This window comes from Anolis sagrei, chromosome 3, assembly GCF_037176765.1.
Source record: "Anolis sagrei isolate rAnoSag1 chromosome 3, rAnoSag1.mat, whole genome shotgun sequence".
Classification (NCBI taxonomy): domain Eukaryota; kingdom Metazoa; phylum Chordata; class Lepidosauria; order Squamata; family Dactyloidae; genus Anolis; species Anolis sagrei.
Window position 1 is genome coordinate 189,689,992 of NC_090023.1, and position 24,118 is coordinate 189,714,109.

At 35.7% G+C, this 24,118-nt stretch overlaps 1 protein-coding gene across 1 annotated transcript in view; it reads left to right on the forward strand.

Annotated features, from left to right (window-relative positions):
* Positions 1-24,118, forward strand: part of CFAP46 (cilia and flagella associated protein 46) — a 114,685-nt gene that overhangs the window by 37,019 nt on the left and 53,548 nt on the right. The window contains exons 19-29 of the mRNA XM_067465754.1: positions 749-961; positions 3,479-3,698; positions 8,025-8,174; positions 11,458-11,565; positions 13,570-13,751; positions 20,990-21,121; positions 21,531-21,699; positions 22,101-22,185; positions 22,286-22,424; positions 23,291-23,474; positions 23,714-23,873. Coding sequence (XP_067321855.1) covers positions 749-961; positions 3,479-3,698; positions 8,025-8,174; positions 11,458-11,565; positions 13,570-13,751; positions 20,990-21,121; positions 21,531-21,699; positions 22,101-22,185; positions 22,286-22,424; positions 23,291-23,474; positions 23,714-23,873 — 1,742 coding nt within the window. The remainder of the gene's footprint in view (positions 1-748; positions 962-3,478; positions 3,699-8,024; positions 8,175-11,457; positions 11,566-13,569; positions 13,752-20,989; positions 21,122-21,530; positions 21,700-22,100; positions 22,186-22,285; positions 22,425-23,290; positions 23,475-23,713; positions 23,874-24,118) is intronic.

A 24,118-nucleotide genomic window follows, 5' to 3' on the forward strand; every position in this document is an offset into this window, starting at 1 on the left:
TTCCTTAGACCTATTAATTAAACTAATAATTTATGAGAGAATTAAAGCCGATTATATTTTATTGCACTAAAAAAATTCTGTTCCTGGTTTGAAAGTGTTACTTTTGATTAATTGTGTGGTACTTACTTTGAAAGTAGCTGTTCTACACCAGAAATTGTTTTTGTGGCTGCCACAAACTGTTGAATTAGTTAAGGCTTGATGAGATTGTTATTGAAGAACTATAGCAAAATGTGCTGTAGGATGCCCCACAAAAATGAAGTTTTTGCAGTTTAATAAACCTTTTCCATGTTTTTACAATAGAATCAATTAGGAAATGACATTTATAACCCAGAAACAAAAAAATGTGTTCCATAGAGTTGTCAAAGTGAAGTGGTATTTGTTGGCTATGATTTTTAATTACTTCTTAACAGAATCACAAACATAGTTTGTTCAGAGAACATCTATGCTGACTATGACTAGACTTTGGACTATGATCTTCCAGATGTTTTGGACTTCATCACTCAGTATCCCCGATCAATGGCCAAGACAGATTAGGCTTGTGGGAGTTGATGTCCAAATCACCTAGAGGACTAGAATTTTGGAATCATTGTTACTGATGGAAATATTTTTATGATACCAATTAAACATAACTGTTTCAAAGGACCCAGAAGGATGCCTTCTGTTAGAGGATATTTCTTCATTTATTCTGCTTGCTTATTTTACTCTTGTTTTGACAACTGTAAACATGCCCTTGTTGTTAATTTTTTAGTTCCTGGATAAGTTACTTATCTAAATATGCTATGGAAAACTTTCTACGAGCTGCTAGAATTGGAGAGGAGTTAAATGAAGCCTGGATCGTACATAATACTGTGGTGTATATTCTAAATCACAATAAACACCTGATTGCTGCGAAAAGGCAAAGAGAAATTGTTGAATCTCTGCAAACACTTTTCAGTGCAGTTAAGAATACTGGACATTGTGGGTAAGTGCCAATGGAGTTTATTCAGATTTCCAATCTATTTTTTTTAGAGTTCCCAGTAACAAAATATCAACTTATTCTTATTTATTTAAGATATTTTTACAATGCTATACTTCTTGAAAAGATAGTTGCTACGTAGTTGATAGTACGATAATTGATAGCAGGGTAGTAATAATAATAATAATAACAACAACAACAACAACAACACTTTATTTGGACCCCGCTACCATCTCTCCAAGGGACTCGGTGCGGCTTACATGAACTCGGTGCGGCTTACATGCTATCAATTACCCTGCTATCAATTTTCCCTATTCCATCCCATCATTTAGAAAGAAAGACAGAGCAAAGTTTTTGTATGTGACAACAAAGTGGAAAATGTGTGGGAAATTGTGCTTTGTGTAATGAAAGGAATGTGTACCATATGGATTCCTAGTATCATGCTTGGTCTTCAGCCAGTTTTGTTCCTTCAATGCAGATTTAGCACATGCACTTTATTGAAAATTGTTAGTAATTGAATTGAAATCTGATAGATTATTAATCAACTCATAAATATAAATAAACTCTTTGATGTGGGTTGCAGGCAGGTAATACATAATATATATTTAACTAGTATGTATTATGCAACATCGACTGATTTATACTGTATCTATGTCTAATTTTCTCTTTGCTTAAATGATTGAATATCTTCCACATTTCATTCTCCTGGCATATCTCTCTGACCTGTGGGTCCATACAGACCCATTTGATTCTGTTCTTAGGGCAATTACCATGATTTGTAAAATTCCATTGTCCATTTTGCAAGTTGCCACCATATATACCTTATAAACTCAAGTATAAGCCAAATTTTTCTGCCCTTTTTTAGGCTGAAAAAGCCCCCCTCAGCTTATACTCAGGTGAAAGTTATTTATTATTTTACTGGGTTATTATTATTATTATTACATTTATTTTTACACTATTTATTATTATTATTATTATTATTATTATTACATTTACATTATTTTATCATTATTTTAATTACATTTATTATTTTACACTATTATTACTGTTATTGTTGCATTTCCACTATATTATTCTATTACTATTTTTTTACATTTATTATTTTACTCTCTTTATTATTGTTGGAAGGATATGTTAGCAAATTTATATTGAAGATGGTTAGAATAATTATTTAATCAGAGTTGGACAGTCTTATCTTAAATTACAGTTTTATGTAAATATTTAAAAACCTTAATTAATGTGATTTTATTGGTATCTATTTTTATTTTGAAATTTACCAGTAACTTCTGCATTTCCCACCCTTGGCTTATACTCGAGTCAATACATTTTCCCAGTTTTTTGTGGCAAAATTAGGTGCCTCGGCTTATATTCGGGTCGGCTTATACTGTAGTATATACGGTATATTGTGATAACTGCATGTACACATCCCAGATAGAGTCAAACATACAGTGACTGGATTCACATTTACAGCAAGTTTGGGATGTGGGTTCACATGGCCCTTCAATTTTGAAGCCTTATCTGAGACCAACTCAGAGAGTTCTTTAGTCATATAACTTGTAACAAAAACACTGTAACTAGATAGAGAGTTGCAAGGTGCATTTCAGTTCTTATAAGAAAACATCCGATTCTCACAGATTTTTGCAGTTTGTATTTTTTTTCCGGAGATATATTTTGTTTTATAACCAACTTACACTCACATTTTATTAAGCAAAAATCCCTCAAAACAAATTAACACACTTGCTTAATTTTAACCTTAATTGTATTGTATTATTTCAGCTGCATGCTTTATTTTTCTCATCTTTTACTATTTAAGAAAGAAATTCTATCCACCTGTTCAGAAGTAAGTCCCACTGAGTATGATGATGTAGGTCAATGTGTATATGACATTTATCTAGATAGCACTGTAAAAATTGATTTCGGTACTGTTCCATTATCCTGGCAACGGCTACAGAGGGCGCTAGAGGGAGAAGGATAGTCCATTTTGCAGGGGGGAGTTGAAGGTGGAAAACAATTTCCCCCATTTTTTGCTGGTTTTCCCCCTCCCCACTTCCCATTTCATAAACAAGGGTTGTTTCCACGACAGGGACATCGGTGGGAGAAATAACAGGAAAACGGGTAAGTGGTTTTCCTCCTACAACCCACCCTCCATCCCTGCAAAATGGATTATCCTTCTCTCTCTAGTGCCCCCTTGTAGCCTCCACCTGGATAATGGAACAGTACCTTGATTTCTGTGTGTTACCTATATGGATAAAATGCATGTTCATGTTTTTTTCTTGTTATATATTAAGCCTATATAGTACAGTACACTATAGATATAATTGGAAGCAGGCCTGAGTTTTGTGAGATTTGCTCCCAAGTGATTACACATCTAATAAGATAAATCTAATTCTAGCATCAAATAAGGTAGAGCCAATGAAAACAACTGGACATTAGTCTGCACTCATGGAAGATTTGTTGGTTTCAGTTATTTCAGCTGAAATCATATTTAGCTCTAACTCTTTGTCTCTATTTTTCTCTCTTCAGGAATACTACTATTTTCGTAACATTATGTAATGCGTTGGCCCGAGCCCTAATTCTTCCTTGGATTCCAAAACCAATTCCAAAATCTGATGAAAAGAAAGTTGCAGAAGAAGGGCCTGTCAAACGTAAAAGACATTCTGCAAAAGTACATGAAAAATCGGTTTCTGCTTCAATTTTACCTGTGGATCCAGCTGGAATCCCTGACATTAAAGCAGCAATAGAGGTATGTATCTCACTGTAGATGATCCAGTGCTCATGTTTACAACATGCAACAAAAAGTCAGAGATTCTTTGCAGAATGTGAAACTTTAGGTTTAGAAATTAATTCTTTAATATCCACCATTATACATGGTGGATTCATTTATTGGAAGAAAAAAATTGACAAATGTTAAGAGTTACATTCATCAAATTCTGTCAGTATCAACTAGAGTAACCCCATTAATTGTTGAATGGTGGGTCAATACACAAATAAATGCAGAAGATTAAATAAGTCTGTATAATTAAGCATATGAGATTATTTGATGTACAGTATGGTAAATAATTCTATATGCTTAATTACTCAGACCTATTGAATCTACTGAATTTATTTGTGTATAGACCTACCATGGTCCAAACTCCATTAAAATTACTGAAATATTGATCAATTAGTTTGCAGTATTTTTCAGGAATTATAAGAGGAAGATAGCTAAGATCATTTTAAAAAGCATTCATTTTTAGAATATTTATTTTATCCTAAAAACATTTTGGTGTATGAGACCAGTTAGATAATTTGAATGAATACCATTTCAAAACTGATTATATTGTTTGAGTTGATCAGGCCTGCATATTTCTTTTTTTTTTTTTTTTTTAGGATTAAGGGTTAATAGATAAAAAAGATCATCTGATAATTTTCCAATTCATTTAATTTCAAACTTTTGTCAGTTGATCTTGCAACTGGAAAGTTAGCCAAAATGGTCAAATAGTGGTATCAAATTTGGTGTAAAGTTTTGTAGATTTATGTTAGGTTTTTATGTTTTGTAAGGCATTGAATTTTGCTGTGAATATGTTGGAAACCGCGTTGAGTGGTTTTTCTCACAGGGGTGAGAAAAGTGGTATATTGATGAAGTAAATAAATAAATTCGAAAGAATTAGGATGCACAGCCTTTTAATTAAAATATTAGATATTCCTTCTGTGCAGTAGTTATTCATCAGATATTCTGTACCTAATAACTCGCAGTAGTGGCTCTAAGGCCCCTACTACACTGCCAATTAACATCCACATGAACTGGATTATATGGCAGTGTACACTCAGGACTCTTCCAGACAGGCCCTATATCCCTGGATCTGATCCGAGGTTTTCTGTTTATCCCAGATTATCTGACAGTCATATAACCCAATTCAAAGCAGGGATCAGATCCTGGGATATAGGGCCTGTCTGGAAGGGCCCTAAGATAATCCAGTTCAAAGCAGATAATGTGGATTTTCTGCTTTGATAACCTGAATTATCTGGCAGTGTAGAAGGGTCCTAATTAGGGGGGGGGGGGAGGGAGAGAGAGAGATAACAAATAATGCACACCATACAGCTATTGAACTAGTAAATCAAGATTATTTGTCAATGCACAAGCTAAATGAGACCTTCTAGTTGGCCAAGATTTAAGCTATAAACCTGGAAGAAAAATTATTTTTATGTAGAAGGGTCCTAATGGAGGGGGGGGGGGGCTTCTTAGACTCCAGCAATAGGAAGAGCACTGGAGAAGATTTCAGGCCTGTAGATGCCATAACATCAAACCATAAACAAATATAGTCTACACTTTGTCTCTTAGAATAAGACATCCTTGATATATCTGTATAATTGTTTAGCAAAGTTATGAGATAATGTAATGACTCTTACAACCTTCACATCTATAGCTTCATAAGAGAAATTAGTCTCCAGCTAGAACAGTAAATAGTTGGTCTTTGCTGAATTTATGGTGTTTGGAAGGTATTCAGTTTCAATTATCTCCTGTATCACCCCCTCAATTTTTAACTTTGAAAGATGTTAAACCACTGTCAGAGGTTTAACTATTTCAGCTCTTTCTAAATATATCAATATTTTCCTTAGCCTTGTTGAGTCTCTGTAAATCTCAGCATTTTAATACAATGCAAAATTTATAGATTGTTAATTGCTTCCATAAATCTCTTAGCAAATTGCAAGAAAATTAGAATAGATGGTTTCTGGATCCCTCTGCAGTTGATTTGGAAGTATTTAATTCTATTATGGCTCTGTTCCTTATCAATATGCTAACAGTTTAAGTCAATATACTAACAGCTTACCCACTCTCATCTGGCTGACTCCAAGTAAATTTGTTTTGTGCAGGCTAACAGAAAATGTGCTTGTTTGGTATGCATTACATTTGATTCATATTGCAATTTTAGCATTTCTGAATAATTAAAAGAAGTACGCCTTGTATTATATTTTAATAAAAGTTGCTTAGGCAGTAATTCCTTTCACAACAACTGTTTATCTTTTTCGTTTTATAAATAGCATAGGAGATAATCCATCATTTCATTTATACCCTAAACATACCCTGAAGAAGAGCTCTACTAACCTCAGATGAATCATTAAACTATAAATTCTTCCATTTCCTTTTCCACTATAGTCTGCGACTTATAACATAATGAATTATTAAGTTGCCAGCGCTTAGCAATTGACTAGGCAGGGGAAATAAATTGAAGAATTCAGTATTTATTCATTTATTTGACTTACCTTCCACTTTTCCTGAATTCTGGGATGAAGATTAACTTAAAACAAACAAAAATAAGCTATAAAGTGATAACACAATTAAATAAAACTAATCTATAACACAACAATTAAGATCTATAGGGCCTATCTATGAAAAGCCTTTCCTTAGTAACCAGCCAGGGGCTAAAAGCAAACTAGAATAATTGATTGCCAGTGGAAGGATCACAGGAAAGGGGGGCAAGCCTTGAAAGACAGGTCTATAGTTTGGAACAGTCACCAAGAAAGCCCTCTTTTATATTCCCATAACACTTGACTCGTAAGGTGATGGTCTTAGAACAAGGGATGTAGTATGTTTTATTGATTAGCCCATTGGCCGTATCAGAACACTTTACAAACATGCTTGACACATACACATACAGCATACAGCCCACATTACAACAAAAGTTAAAATAGGTTGTCGAAGGCTTTGAATGTTGTAAAGGGCCACCTTGATTAGCATTTAATAGCCTTGCAGCTTCAAATCCTGGCTGCTTGCTGCTTGGGGGAATACTTTGTTGGGATGTGTTAGCTGGCTCTGATTGATTCTTGTCTGGAATTCCACAGCTTTTTGAGCGTTTCTCTTACTTTCCTGTCCTGATTTTAGAGTTTTTTAAAATAATGGTAGCCAGATTTTATTCATTTTCATGGTTTCCTCCTTTATGTTGAAATTGTCCATATACTTGTGGATTTCAGTGGCTTCTCTGTGTATTCTCAAATAATATGTTATGTCCAGGTTGGTTTATCAGGTGCTCTGCTATTGCAGACTTCTCAAGTAGAATTAAAATAAATAGTTAAAATAACTAGCTATGATCAAGGAATCAAGATCCATATCCAAATCAAATATCTGCACACCCCTACAATTTACACCAGTCTATTCCAAATATGCATTTCTCATTTTTGTTGCTTTATAAAAAAGGGAAAATTTGTATGTTTTTTTAGCATTCTGTCTGGCCAATAAAAATGTAGTTTTAATATAAGGATCCCAGTGTGTTTTTTGTATAATGTATGATTCAAGGTATTAGTTTCTCTCTTTCTTATACAAGTTACAACTTAACAGTACATGTGTGATGTCGTCTACCTCTGACACTCCACAGATACAAAGACGTTCATTATATAGAACTTGCTTAAAACTTCCATGTTTGACTATTGTGTCCAGTTGTTCAAATCTAGTTGTGGTAAATATCCTCCTGAAGTGTTTAGGCATTTCTGTTTTTAGATATTGGGCCATTTGAAAAGTATATTTAAAACAACTTAGCCATTTCAATGATTTGGCTTTACTATCAGTCACAGTGCCTTTCTGAGCTTCAATATCCAGCATTCGTTATGCAACAATTTTTGGATCTAGTTATTCTAGGAGGTTTGGACATAGGATTGGAATTCCACAACTCCTAATGAGTTTTGTCAATTGAACAAGTCAAAAGGTCAGATACTGATTTTTTTTATGCCCTAATAGGCACAGTTTTGGTACTCTGTCATATGTCATGGTGGGATGTGTTACTGGTAGCTAATCCTAGCCAGCAGCCTGGGACAGAATTCTCGATTACTGAGATCTCTAAACTGCTTTTGAAGGAAAACCCACCTGACTACATTAAAATAATCCAACAATACTTAACTATGTCACATGTGCCCCAGATTATAGTTGCCATTGCTGTCCGAGTTTTATCCATGCATAACCGACTACTGATCACTGAATCTGGATGTGTACCCAAACTGCAGGCTCCAGAATATCTCCATCCAATACAGATTGAACTCAGTGGTGACTCATCCATTAACTCTTCTGCAATGACATTTATAAAATATTTTTCTGTAGGTTTGTGAATTTGCCATGCACTTGCCAAATGGAAGTGTCCCTGATGAGCCGGTGCCTATTGCTATGCGTCAACAAGTTATAGCAACGTGGGTGAAAGCCAAGCAATTAGTTCAGCAGCAGATTGGGAAATGGCAAGGATCTGAGGATGAGGTATCTGCTCTGACTGTTATATGAAGAACCTGAGTGTCTGGAAAGTTAAAGTCACGTTTTCTACACTTCATTAAATTATAAATGCTTGACTTCAGGGCAGAATAAGGTTGCAGTCCTGCACCTTAGCTAACCAAAGCATGATTCATAATAGCACTCTGTAAGATTCCACTTTTAACTTCTGTTCATCTGGAAGGACTCCTCTACTTCTGTTCTGCTAGTGCCATATTAACGGACCCACCGCCAGCACACTGATCCTGGAAGACTATCCTACTCGGACAACGGGGATCGCCTAACTCATTCCCCCTGTTTTGCCTCCCACTAGAGCAGTGGTCCTCAACTTGTGGGTCCCCAGGTATTTTGGCCTACAACTCCCAAAAATCCCAGCCAGTTTACCAGCTGTTAGGATTTCTGGAAGTTGAAGGCCAAAACATCTGGGGATCCACAGGTTGAGAACCACTGCACTGGAGGATTTAGTTGCATTCAGCTGTTCCTCAAGTACTGTTACTTCTTACTCTAATAAGAGAATGAAGAGTGTAACACTGTAAGAGAACGGAACAGTGTTTTCACTGCTTTTCCTATACTCTGGCGTAGTTTTTAAATTGCTTTTACAGCTGCACCCCTCCCTATACTAAAATCGACAAAGACCACTGATCAGTACCAATTTCCAATATCGGCATGAACCGAGACTAGTTTGGGGGCAGATCTAGGATTTTCTCAGTTTGTGACCCCTTCTGTGCTGAGAGTTGTCTCCATTTGGAAAGATTCCTATCTCTTTGAGTACAGACTTTTCCATTGTACAGGAAATCATTATAACAAAATTATAGTTGTTCTCGGCAGAAAATATGCAAATAGATATTGTGAAAGAATATTGAAGTAGCTTTCTGTATTCTGTGGAACTACATTCTCTTTATAAAAGTATATACTAACTACATTTTAACGTATGGGTATAAACTGTCAAACCAGCATGGGGTAGAGGGGAAAAGCAATAAAGAACATTATAATCTTTTTTCTTTCAGCTCTTTTCTCCCTACATGTTGTCTTTTTTCAAGTTGGTTTTAGTTGCAATTAGATTTTGGGCTAAAACTCTGAGATCTTACAGCTCAAGACTTCTCTAGTGACCACATAGTTCATGTAGACAGCAACAAGCACACCTATTAGTAGTACTTGGACTATCAAGGCTCATGGAGGCCAACACTGCTTGCCATAACTTGCTTCCCTCTATTTTTCAATTTTGTAAAAATGCCAAGGTGCCATCAGGTATGTACATGTTTGTGGGTGCTCATTTTATTAATTTAATTAATAAGATATGTGATACTTTTCTGTAGCAGGGTAATGCCTATTCTCAAATAAATATATAAAGCATCATCAGTAAAAGGAAACCTCATTTCATTCCCCAACTCATTCAAATTTAAAATGCCAAAATACATATGCTTAGATTTTCTTTTTAAATCATGGTTGACAAAGAGGCGCCTCTGCATTTTTAGAAATGTTTTATGGTTGGTAACAGAAGAAGAGAAATTATGTTTTTTTTTAAATGTGTGTTTCCTTCTAAAGAGACATGCATATCTAAGAGAAGGTCCAATACCTGTGAGATCACTGCATTCATGAACAAAAATTAGTCATGGCCCTTATGAAATGGGCACTTATAAAGAGAGATCATCTTGGAAGAGCAGATAGAAAACTTCCTCCTTTTCCATATAATAATAATAATAATAATAATAATAATAATAATAATAATAATAATAATTTAATATCCTGCTACCATCTCCCCAATGGGGACTCGGGGTGGCTTACATGAGGCTAAGCCCAACAGTATATTACAATAAAATAAAACCAAAACACAATAACAACACAGTAAAATACATACAACATATGAGTACAAAAAAAAAAAGATAAAGCAAAATCATACACAATAAAATAACACTGAGCGGGCATATGCAAGATAAAAAACTAAAGTACTAAAAATAGTAAAATCAGGATGAGACAGGGATGGAGCAGATTGTTTGTGAGGGAAAAACTCATAAAGGAACGGGGTCATAAATACAGACCTTCATAAAGGTGGGGAAATATACTCTGGGGACAAAAAACCATTGAGGGGGAGCAACTGTGTATGATAGCATGGCTACTCTCCAAAAGTGCATCGGAAAAGCCAGGTTTTGAGATCCCTCTTGAAAGTTTCTAAAGTGAGGGCCTTCCTAATCTCACTAGGCAATGAGTTGGTGAGGGCCTTCCTAATCTCACTAGGCAATGAGTTGGTGGGCCCACCAATGAGTTGGTGGGCCACAGAAGAGAAGGCTCTCTCCCTTGTGCTTACAAAACGAACCTGTGATAATGGCAAGGGCAAAAGGAGAGCCTCCCCTGAGGATCTAAGAGCTCAGGCTGGTTCATGGAGAGAGATCCAGCCTCTGCAGTATAACTATCATGTGGGCAACTGCAGTGGTTCTACTGTTCAATTTCTCTCTATGAACTGCCAAAATGGCAAAATAAAATGACACAAAAATAACATTTTTAATCAAATATGTGGAAAATCAAATCGCAAATGTCAAGACCCCAAATGTGGAGAGACAACACCAGGGTCTGAGTCCTCGTTCTAAAAAAAAACCAAAAACATCACTCCAAACTATGATTCCATTACTCCAAACTATGGATGACTCATGTGATAGAGCATTTTTTTAAAAAAAATGCAGTAACTTCCAAATTAGAATTATGCATGCAGAATCTTATACAATACGGTGCCATATCTGCATGGGGATATATTTCAGAACCTATTTATTTATTTATTTATTTATTATTTTGGGTATTTCTACCCCTCCCTTCTCAACCCCCGAAGGGGGACTCAGGGCGGCTTCCAACCGGCATACGTTGATGCCTACAACTCACACAGTAAAATACATAGTAACAATAAATTATAACAGTTAAAACATTACATTAATACAATAAAATACAATAAAATGCCAGCCTGGTGACCATCATAATAACAAGAAAGTATGGATAAACACTAAATCATATTTAAATGACTATTGTCTGCTAGAATTTATCATCAAATTGGTAATTTCTGGTAAATTCAAAGAGATTACATATTTTGTCAGGTGCAGATAGATGAAACAGCAGTCCCTTCCAATGAAATATAGTTTGCAGTACCAATTATAAATTGGCAGAGTACCATAGAAGAATTAACCTGTGGATAAGAGGGCTTCTACTGTAATGTAAAATATGTGTCATTATGTATTGAACAAAAAGTTGTTTTTTAAATACCTGAATGCCAGTCTTTCTTTTTATTCAGGGTAGTGATGAAGGATCCAGTCCCATGGCCAAAGTATTTATTGGTTTGGAAATGTACTCCTGCAATGGTTTGGGCCTCATGGACTTTTCACTTCCTAGTTTGTCAAATGTATGCTTTTTCCTCCTTTTAATTCTATGAATGGACAGTTTTTACAGAACACACATTACTTGAAATGTATTTAATTAATGTAGCTATATATGTGTGAGTGTGTCATCTAAATAGCAAAGTTTTTGAGGCTTTACTCTGCCTTTTTATGCTGAAACAGTGGAAAGTTAATTTACTGCTCCAGCTGCTGCTGATTAAAGCATTTTAGCCTATTTATCATCTGTCTTTTAGCTGATCTTTTAAGTAATTTTATATAATGAAATTGGGCATTATTAATTTTGTAAAATGATTTTATTTATATCCTACACTAGAATATAATAGAGATAAATACAATTTATGAAATCAAATTTTTAAAAAAATTAAACTAGCATCTAAGCAAAAGTATGAGTATAAGAAGGTAGAGGAGTAGATGGTGGAAAATACTGGCCATTAGGCACACCATATTCTTTATAGTCCCTCACTTCTGCCTTGTACCTTGAAAGTGGAAGAGGGTGGCTAGCCTGTTCCATGGAAACAGGGGAACTTAAAGAATGCATGTCTCATGGTGCACCCAGTGCTCAGAACTTGCTGCCACCTCTGCCGATATTCTACACCATTTTTAATAAGAACTTGACCATGTGCATTTTTAACATCTATAGGGAACCCTGGGTAACAAGGTCCCACAGCATTATTAGAGAAATCTTATAATAATATATTGATATATATATATAATACGAACTGATTATATTATATATTGCATCTTGTGATGAATTCTCTACCTTTGTAGGCCAGGGAAAACCCAGGAAGTAGGCCCAAGAAGTTCAGCAGCCATTTTAAGGAGATGGTGCAAGGAGGCAGCCATCTTAGAGCACCCAGTTCCTAGAGGGGGCGGAGCTTAGGAGCAGCCTGGAGGGAATGTGGGAAGTTGTGTAATTGGCTGGGAGAGAGTGGGCAGAGCTTAGCTGGAGGGAAGAGCATTGAAAATAAAGCGTTGAACTAGGGGCGCTTTAAAATCTGAGATAGGGTTTGATGATTGAAGAGTCAGGGACTGGTGTCTGAAGAGTTTTGGGGAGTGTTTGATGAAGAAGAGTTAGTGAAGCCAGGAGTTGGTCAGTTAGTATAGATATACAGCTATTAAGAAGATTAGCTAGTCTAGAGTAGAGACAGATCCAAGGGAAAGGACTGTCTGGAGTTTTAAGGACGTCTAGTCAAAGGGAAGACTGATAGATTTCTGAGGGATTGGAGAGTTATTGTTGAAACTAAGCCTTGAACTGCTATTTAAAGAAACCACACACTTTTACTCATTAATGCAACCGTTAAGATTAAGTGCCTGTTTTGTCTAAGTTCTCTCAAATAAACAACTTTATTATTTGTTAACCTTTAACTGTCTCAGGAGTGCCTCTATGTGAAATAGTTTCCATAGCAGTTTAGTGAAGCAGAGTTTTAAGGAATGGTGGCAGTGTTTATTTAAAAAGAATCTCAGTGTTATTTTACCTCAGAATACAGAGCCCTGAGTGCGAATCCAGCACAACACAGCTTGCTTAAAGCCTCTTGCCAAACCAGAAGTTAAATATTCCTTTAAGTGTGGGGGTTGCCAGTGATCACAGAACTTTACCTCAGAAAATAGTGTGTTGGTGGCAAAGTCTCAGCAGCCTCCAAACACTTAATTGAATTTATTTAATAATATTTTACATTTTGGTGGCATATTTGTGGGATCACTTAGTACTGGTGGGATCGCTTTACATTTTTGGTGAGGCAGCGGTGAGATCTCCAAACAAAGGGAGATCCTCACAGCCTTGATAGAGATTCCCTCCTTCTTAAATTCCCATATTGCTTTATATTTTTGGTGGCATACTGGTAGGATCGCATTACACATCTCCTTATTTATTATACTATTATTTCACTTCTTTGTGGGGTCCCACTTGTCTCTCATCCAACTTCTAACATGTTTCAGAGTATAATTATAATTTCAAAATTATAACAGACTGACAGTGCTAAATGTTTACATTGTCCTACTGTTGTTTGCAGTTAGTGAAAATGGCTTTAGAGTGCAACTGGACAGATTCACTGGTTCAACTTCAAACCATGACCAGGCTTGCGCATTTTGCCTACACCATTCACGACTATGAACTGGCGACATCTTGCGCTCAGAAGGCTTTGGATTTAGGTGATAAAACTCTGAGCAACACTGAGGTGAAGAAAAAAGGAATGTAAGTAAACGTGTAACTGACAAATGTTGATCTATAAGAAATGTTATAAGCATAATTAAAAGTTGTTTGAAGCTGTTTTATCCAGGGTTTGAATTTGCTATAGGATGCTAGTAGAGTAGAGAATCCAGTTAAGACTTAACTACATTCTTTGTGTTCAGGTATCCATTAACTAAAATTAAGGTGAGAAGATTTGAGATTATTCCAGCTATGGGTTTAAACACAGAATGGGAACATTATATCCTAAGGCCTATTTTTTTTATTGAGAAAGAAAAATAACAACATATTTGAATAGATAATACTTGTCTATTGTAGGCATACATTATAGTAGCATATTTCTGTATTATCTATTCTCATTCTTTACAAGTTTATTCATATTACATTTTTATTATTATTATTTTATTTATTTTTCCTCCCCCCTCCTCCCACCACCCTTTCCTACCCCTCCCACCACATTTTTCTCTATATCATTATTTTTAACCACACACACAACTTTTACATTCTTTGTACAATTTCTATGGTGGCTTCGCCTTCTCCTACCCATTTCATATATGTTGCCCATTTCTCTTTAATTTCTTCTGTTTTGTCCTCCTGTGAATCTTCTTGGGTTATACATTCAATAATATCTGATTGGACTTGTTCAAATAAATAATTATTCCAATTTTCCAAATTCCATTTTTTTTTCATCTCTCCACCCCCAGGCTATGACCGCCTTTCCTGCTAAAATCATTGCTTTAAATAAGTTTTGGTTCTTCGCATCAATATTTTTATTCCCTGTAATTGCCATTAACATAAATTCCATATTGACTTGTATTGTTATTTTGAAAAGTTTCCCAATTTTTTCTAATTATCTTATTCCAAAAAGTTTTTGCATTTAAACAGTCGCACCACATATGTGCATACCAGCCTTTCTCTACTTTACAGTGCCAACACATTGGACTTAATCCTGTTCCTAAGGCCTATTAATCACTATTAAGACTTCTGCTATTTCTTAACATCTTCTCCCCCGCCTCCCCCCCCCCCCCCACCAATTCTTGGGTTTTTTCTATTTAATTTTTGCAGCATTCATTGTTTTTTAAAATGATTTTTATTGATAACACAAAATATTTTACAGTATATTAAAAACTGAGAGTATATGGGATAAACTCATGAGAAAGAAATGGAGGAATAAAAAAGGGAGAAGAAGGGGGGAAGAAGGGAAAAGATAGTAGGTTTAAAGGGGTATTTTGACTTCCATCTACTTCATGGTGTTGTAGTTATAGTCTTTTCCAAGTTAAAAATTCTCATTTTCTACATCCCCTTTCTCTCCTTGTCTTCTTCTGGTAGTAGTAATTTTATTGATTAGCCCTTAGGCCATATCACAATATCAAACAAAACAACAAGGCTTGATAAGACTTGGTTGCACTCTATGTAGTAAGATAAAATAAGACACTTATAACAATACAGTAAATATGATAAGATGTGATACAACTGATAAAACTGAATATATACATCATATTTCCTTATCACCCCTACAATTTACCCCCATCTTCTTGTGAAACAACTGCATTCTTGAATCCTCTTTTTGATTTATAATATTATTTTCGTCTTTTCTTGCTTCAAATAATCTTTAATTAATTACCAGTCCGTTTGGTTTTCCTTGGTGTGTTGACATCAAGTGAGTACGTCTATCCATGTTCATGATCTCCATTATTTTGGTTAACCATTGTTCAATCAAGGGTGTTTCTTTCATTATCCAGTTTCTAGCATAGAATATTCTTGCTGCTGTTACTAGATAATTAAAGAGTATCTTTTTATTTTTTCATTTTCTATATCCAACATTCCCAAAAGGAAAAAAAATACATTTCATTTTAATTTTTATATCTAGCATTTTCTGAATGTTCTTTTTCTCTCCGGTGGTTTTTTTTTTTTTCAGCATTGCATGTCCACCACATGTGGAAAAACATGCCTGACTGGATACCACATTTTCAGCATTTATTTGATGTATTTTTGTAGCATTTGGGAAGCTTTTGTAGAACAATATACCACTGTAATTTTTAAAAATAATTATTCAACAATGAATGCTGTAATATGGTATGTTACAGCATTCATTGTTGAATAGTCATTTTTAAAAATTACAGTATCCTTCCCCCCCCCCCCCCCCAAAGTGCATGAACTCATTGAATACAGTTTTGGTTATATGCTAAGAACTTGGAATACCATAGAGTTCCACTGAAGGAAGATCTAGTGATGCTTAGAGAAGTATTCGGTCTAGGCCTCCAGAACAATTCTATGACCAGCTTCTACTGGAGGCTCAGCTGATAGTTCTGTCAGAAGTTGATCATAGGCTCCTTCTGTACTGTCATATAAAATCCAGATTATCTGCTTTGGATTATATGGCAGTGTAGACTCATATAATCCAGTTCAAAGCATATACCATTGAAAATCTGGGTTATATGGCAATGTAGAAGGGCCCATAGTTATGTTGGAGGCCTTCTCTTGGCATCTATAGGTTCTCCAGCACAATTCTATGATATGCTTTGGCCATTGTTTATTTCAGATAACAAAATATCTTCAGCCAGAAGTCCTAGGCTTTGTGATTTCAGGTAAGAAAAAAAGAGGTTCCAGATTATACATGGAAATTGTGCTGGAATAGATCCTGCATTATTTACATCTTTCAGATAAGCTGTGTTTTGTACCTACAGCATTTTGTTTGGTTTTTTTTTTTTAAATTAGTGAAAAGAGTTCAAAATCCCATTTCCAGATCTAATGAATGAGAATAACATCTTATCTTTTAAGATTCACATTTAATGGTAAATGGTAATGCTAATGGTGAATACGAATGCTATTTATAAATATAATTCATTATGAATTTTTACTGAAAGGTCAATATTAGGGTGGGTGGATGAATTAAATATTTTCAGAATGGTCTTCCAATATATTAAACAGAACTTCACTGACCTCTAGTGGCCATAATTATTATTGCATTGTACTCATTTTAAAAAAGAGTAAAACTAGATTCTTGGTGAAAATACATGACAGAACGTTGTTTGCAACTTTCATGTGGAAATTTATTAATTGAAATTTTAAATTGGCAACAAGGAGGTCGTAGCCTTAAACAACATGTTTGATTCAAATAAACCCTGATTAAACTAAAATGAAGCTTTATGTGGCTTTTGTGGGTTTTATTTCAGATTTGGGCCTAATAGATAGATTAAAAGGCAGAAAGTAGAAATTTAATCTTGGCCCATTTTTAAGCTCACCAACTCACCAGTTTCTCTCCTCAAATGCATTTTCTAATTCAAATTTATTAATTTTACATTTTTAGAACATATTTACTATTATTTTTACTTTATGTGTGTCCCTTTTGCTCACTCCAAAACAAATAGGGAATTTGGCCAGGGCGACTGGCTCTTTGAGGCCATATTGGTGCTTTTGTCTCTCCACAGAATGACCCTTGACATATCCATCGGTCATATCAAAATTCATAATTTTGGCCCCCAACCCTGGCTTCAACTTCTACATGTGGTTGACATATACACAACAATATACAGTAGTTTGAGCACCATAATTTGCCCAGTGGGTTGTGCCCTTTACAAATGGCACTTGCATTCATCGAAATTGATTATTATCCTCATTCTGCATTCTCTAAGTCATTATTATAATAAGATGGAATTCATTTTCTACTTCTAAATAGTTGCCACTGTAATGTTAGAACTCAAAAGACTGACTCCAGCAGTGTCACTATGCTTGCATGCATAGTTGTACCATTTTAAAAGTGCAAGTAGACACTTGCTCTTTCCACAACTCTCCTCTGTATTTGAGATGGTCATGTTTTGGTCTGCAGTGTGCACTAGACAGCTCTTGATTAGATATTTGAAGTTCTTTCCTCACTTGTACCTGATTGTCCATCTCGGTGTTCCCTTTGCACATCCATCATTTATTTATTTATTTATTTATTTATTTCTTGCATTTATTAACCGCCGCTCTCAGCCCTAGGGCGACTCGCGGCGGTGTACAGTACAAAAAAGACACTTTACAAAGAAATCAGAACAACAACTAACATCACTAATACATAACATCTAAATTACACTAAAAATCCGCTCCGTCACATTATGGAATCATAGTCAATCTCGTAGTCATAATTCATTCCGGTTGTCATTTCCAGTAACATAGCATCTGTCCTCCATTCCTGCAGAGCAAGATCAGCAAGGCTTTCCAAACCATCAGCATTAGAGGATCTAAAACAAATATTTTATGGTTGAAAAAAGGGGGTGTGACTATTAAGCGCTGAAAAAAAGCGTGTAACAATATAGGACCTTTTTTCTAAAATAAATAAAATGTATTTTGTTTCTATTTGATAATGCTTCTTACAGTATTGGAGATTGCTTACACGCATTTCTCTTTTAATGGGAAATCAATTTGTACTATTAAGAATAAGTATTGGTTTTGATAAAACAAATTCCCACATTACCGTGAGTTACAGTTTCACATCCTAGCTTGCTCTGAAACCACAATTAATGTGACCACAACTATTTTGCATGAAATATTGAACTATGACTTGTTTTAAGGCAAAATTGTCCATTCCTCATCGCCGCGTCATGTGGAGGACTATAGGGATCCTGAGGTTATGCGGGGTTCTTATTAAAGTATTTCTCATTTAATTGCACTCTTCCAAGTCTTTCTGCATCCTGTTGTATATGTGTGTCTGACAGGACTGAGTACTAATACCCCTAATCAGTCCCTTTCAAGTATAGGTTTGTTGTCTGTCTTTTTATATGGGGAACCTAACAAAAACCCTAGTTTTTCAACACATTTTTATACTGAAAGGGGCCTCCTCAGCTGATACTCGAGTGAGGGTCCTGGCAGGAAGGCATGGGGCTGAAATAAGTCCTTTGTAGGGCTTCTACCAGCTGTGTTCTCCTCCCCTTTCGGCACAGCAACAGGTATCTGTGCTTGAAATTTACAAGCAGCTGCTGCATTTCCCACCCTCGGCTTATACTCGAGTCAACAAGTTTTCCCAGTTTTTTGTAGTTAAAATTAGGTGTCTTGGGTTATATTTGAGTTGGCTTATACTTGAGTATATGCAAGTAGTTTATAGATAGAGGTATTTTATGATATATATTAAAAGGTATTTTAATTATTGTTATTTTCATGGTTAGAGAACAATATATCATTGATAGAACAAAGTCTGAATATTTAAAACCTTGTCAAGTTCAGACATTCTCCAAAGGAGCAATCCTTAACACATGGACCAAGCTGGTCAAGGTAGGAATCTCCAAACTATTGCAGCCATTGTCTTCAAAGCACTCTTCCATCAGTTTTTAAAACCCTGTCTTGCCAACAGTTGGATTTTCCCTTTCTTGCCTTCTTTAACATGTTTCCAATTTAAATTAATTTTCAACAATTGAGACAGGCTCAATGCAGTTAGGTGGGTCATGACTTTTGAAGCAGGATGAGGAAAGCAGACTGAAGTGGATAGTCTATCAAATGATACCCACTTGCCTTCTGAGAAGAGGAGGCAACAAACGGTCAATGAATTAATTTCATTAAGACTACAAGTCTGGAGGTCACAGAGGGTGAGAGGCGTAATGTGGCTAATATAAGAATTCAATTGCCACTTAAACAAAAGGTCTCTGGGTTAGAAGTGGAGTTGCTATTAAAAATATATTTATTATCTCCAGTGAGAGTGAAAATGAGAATTTGTCTCCACAGCAGCAAGCAGCACAATTAAAACCAAAAGAAGCAGAGCCAGAACAGAGTGGTGAGATTGGAAATGAGAAAAATAAGTCCATTTCAAAACTTAAATAGACTTGTAAAACTTGTTAGTACACACACAACTCCTGGATGCCAAGTTGCAAGATTTCACTCAGGAAGGAGGGTCCAATCCAGGAAAGATGGAGAGCCAATAAGGAACAGTCAAATGGGAGGATGGACCCTGATTAACATACAGGACAAGTCAACAAATCAAAAGCAGCAAAGAAAAGGGGTTGGTACAAGGGAAAGATTAGAAAATACTTGGAAATATTGGAATGACTTATACTCATTTTAAGGGGAAGAAATTTTGAAGGGAACAAAAATATCAGCTTGATATATAGAGTTCAGCAATGTAATTTTCCCAATATTGGTGGAATATCAAATATTATGTAGTCAAACATTATTAAATACAATACATTTATCAAATTTAGGTAAATTTAGTCATTTTAAAAATTTAATGATTTGATAGATCAGTTTGATTGGTACATTATTTAATGTTAGTATCATCACTAATTTCACGTGAGTAATAAAATTCAATCAGATCTGATTGAACCGATGCAACATGTTAATGTTAAAGAGTTAAAGGAAGGCATTGACATTTTTTATACAAAGGCTTTGAAATCTGAAGAAAAGCATTTGGTTGATCCACACAATTCTGTTCATCCACACAATCCAGTTTCTGAATATAACTTGTGCGGATTTAGATACAGCTTCTCAAAATGTCACAGAGGAGTTCGATAGTGAAAATAAAGAGAATTCTGAGGAGGAAGCAGGTAAAGAAACGGATAGCAGCAGGTTGTTTGAGGTTGAGCATTTTAAGGAGTTGTTAAGGACGATCCTAATGTTGTGTTTAAATACAAGTGGCAATTCAGGTCAAGAGAGCCTCCAGGAAAAACAGAAGGCTAGCAAGTTGTAGCAGATTCCCATGCAGCATTCAAATGCCTCTGTCAAAAATGTTTTAAAACCTACTTGATTCTCAGGGGAGAGAATCCAATAAATAACAGGATATTTGTAGGAAGTTAAAATGGTAGTAAGAGAAAGAGATTGTATTTCTTCAGTTCTAAGACACACTTTTTCCAATATAAACAATACATCTCTTTAAAGGGGATGCATCTTAGGTATTTCTGTTAGTGGTGGTGACAGTGAAATTAGGATGTGCCTTACAATGGACAGCATGTTACAATTGAAGAAATATATGAAAATCTGCCATTTCTGTTCTATCGCTGTTCAATGTTTTTAATGGTTAGCAAGGCTATATAATCAAATTGAGGGGAGAGTGTGTTAGCAAGAAAAGCTGCAATACTTCGGAATAGTTTGAGATTCCTATCTTGATCATGTTGGCAATTTGATGAATGACCATCCACGGTAAGTAGGAACCTCTCATTCCCATTTCTGAACTCACCACTGGAAACAGAAGTATTCTTTGCTTGCAAAGGTAGTCGACATCCGTTTCTCTGTCTCTAATATTATACTTCCCCTGTCAACACCTTGGGCTTTTTATACAGGAGTGACTACGCAGCAAGACATGAAATGCTAAGCATTGCTGCTTGTACACAAGGGAAAAGTATGATGGAAAATTTGGCTGGCAAGAAACATTTGCGTGCTGTAGCATCAAAATCCTTTGTGGAAAGTGCAAGGTATGTTGCATGAATACCCATACATTTTCTCATCCTCAGTTAAAAGAGGACCTGTCAAAAAGGAAGCCATCTTTTTAAAGAAAATGGAGAAAATCTGCAAAATTATTGGCAATTTCCAGACTTTTTCACTAAATTTGTTTTCCCACAGGAATCCTGTTGGTCAGTTACAAATGTGTAACCAAGAGTTACATTTTCATGGCTGCTTGTAAACATGGTGCCTACATATCATTTAGTCCATATAGAGACCGTGAAAGTTCCCCAGCCCACTTATGCAACTGTGATCAAGGGGGAGTCTGTTCTATTATCACTCAGGAAGTGATTGACTGACATTGTTATCCCCTGTCATGTGTGCAGTCTTTACTATGAGGAGACATAATGACAGGTGTATTGCTGTGTTTTGCTTGTCTAGATATGCAGGAGAAGCTGGTGATATTGATCTTGCCATGATCGCAGGTAGACATTTCTGGAATGCTTGCTTACCTTTCATTGGTTCCTCAGCAGACAGGCAACAGCTCAAAATGCCCACTGAGATCATTCTCAAGAGCATCATTAAAGCATCAGAATCCAAAAATAAGCAGGTAGTGTATTGTTTTATGTGACCTGTGGTTGAGTTTTGACTCCAAAATTAGTAACCAAAAGACCTAATACTGTCTTATTCATTCATAGATGCAGCTCCTTTTTGCTCAATAGCAGAGTTGGTTTGATTTAAGTCTTACAGATTTCTACCAAGATATAAATAAGTTCTATGTGATTTAAATCAATTTAAATCACAAATAAAGAACATTCTATTCAGTTAGCATTAGTCTGTTTGTGGATCATTAAGGAGCTGGTAACCCAACCCAAATGAAGACATGAATGACATGTTGACCCTGATTCCCTCAAAAGTCAATCATGTCTCCATACTGTTTCAGAAATGTTTTAATGACAGTTAAAATGTTCCTCTTCTCTTTTCCCTGCCACTGTGTACCACATCATTTAGGAAGCAGAACATATGTTGGATTTGCATCAATGGGCTACAATAGATTTTCAAAGCAGCAGTTTGCCTGATGGACATTTCTTTCCAGGTATCTTTGGATCGTTTGATTGCAATAAGTTCTTTTATTTTTAATTAGGTAAGTAGATTGGTTTTGCCATGTTTATGTTTTATTTTAAATTCTTTTAAAGGTGCTGATGAAGACTTGACTTTAAGGACATTCTTGCACGTGTTACTGTTCCAAGTGTATGCTGATAAAAATGACTGGGAAGGAGGCCTCAAAGTGTTAGATGAAGCAATTCAGACTCTCCCTAGAACAAAACACAGGCTGTAAGTTCTTTGGAATATTCTTGTGATTTAAACAAACAGAGAATGGGTTGTGGGTTGCTGTGAGTTTTTTGGGCTGTTCCAGAAGCATTCTCTCCTCACGTCATGTTATGGCTATCTCAGATACCAATATTGGAAGCAAATTAGCATCAATGCTAGTATGATGTGATCAGTAAGATAATGAGGAACTAGTAAATAGTCACTTTGTTTTTCCTTAGACTAGCCTTTCTTCTTCTGTATTAGCTGATGAGAACATTTCCTTTGATTTTTTTTTTGTGTCAGGAGCGACTTGAGAAACTGCAAGTCGCTTCTGGTGTGAGAGAATTGGCTGTCTGCAAGAACGTTGCCCAGGGGACAACCCCATGTTTTACCATCTTATGGGAGGCTTCTCTCATGTCCCCGCATGAGAAGCTGGAGCTGACAGACGAGAGCTCACTCTACTCCCCGGATGCACACCGCTGACCTTTCAATCATCAGTCCTGCTGGCACAAGGGTTTAACTCATTGTGCCACTGGGGGTTCACACGGAAATGACTTGAGTTTTTCAAGTCACTTCTGACATGATTTCCTTTGTTAGCAATGATACAATGAATTTACATTTCAAAAGCAAAATAGAACAAAACAGTTGGAAGATACCAGGAGGTGCATTAAGTGCAACCTTCCTGCCATTAAAAATAATTATTATTATTTCTAATTGCTATAAGACTAAAATCTGGAAGACCATTTGTTTTTGGAGTAATGGTTGTTTGGATTATTTTTCATGACAGATGAATAAACAGTTTGTGTGTCATTTAAAACAACAACATTAAAATATCACTTGAACTTACTATATTAAATCTAACATCAACTCTGTCAAATTCTTTCACATAGTCCAATTTTTAAACATATGGTAATGGTAAAGGCAAGACTTGGGCGTAATTATATCATGGAAATACAGAAATTCAGAGATGAAAGTGAAGACTACTTGTCACATATGTGGCATCGACTGGCATCAGTGTCCCCAGATATTGTGGGACAGTTAACTTGTTACCAAAATGCAATTGAAGTTTTGCAGGTATGTATATTTCTCATTTTTAAAGATAACATTAGTAGTGTAATTTTTTTTATTTTTTTATTTTTAGTAGTGTAATTTTCTGAATTTCTGGCTTTGTCTGGGGAGGAGAGGAGAATCCGTGGCCAAGGAATAACGACTTCCTAACCTCTGCTAGTTGGGATGGACAGCTGTTTGTTTCAGATGTACCATTTTTCTTTTCCCTCCCACAAGCCTAATAATGCATTATGGTTTTTATACAGAACAAAGAATTTGAATTAAAGAAGGTGCATAATTTGATTGACTTTGCTGAATGGCTATTTTGCAACGAATTTCCTCTTGATGAAGCGATTAAACATCTGGACTGGGCAATAAATATATTGTTGTACCTCAAACCTGTCAGAAATAGCCCTGAGGATGAAGGTACATAATTCAACAAAAGGTCTTAAATCAATTATTGCAGTGTTCCGCTTCATTGCATGTTCTGTTATTTTTGTGGCAGGGATATCTTTTAACTTTGGTTTCTTCTGGAGCTGCCCTATTACTTGTCTTCATTTTCATGGGTGGGAATGAATGGGAATAATGTATCCTGCCAGATATTTCAGGACTGCAACTCCAGTCAGTTTCATTCAGGATAAGCAATGTTGAGAAATTCTGGAGGTGTCCTC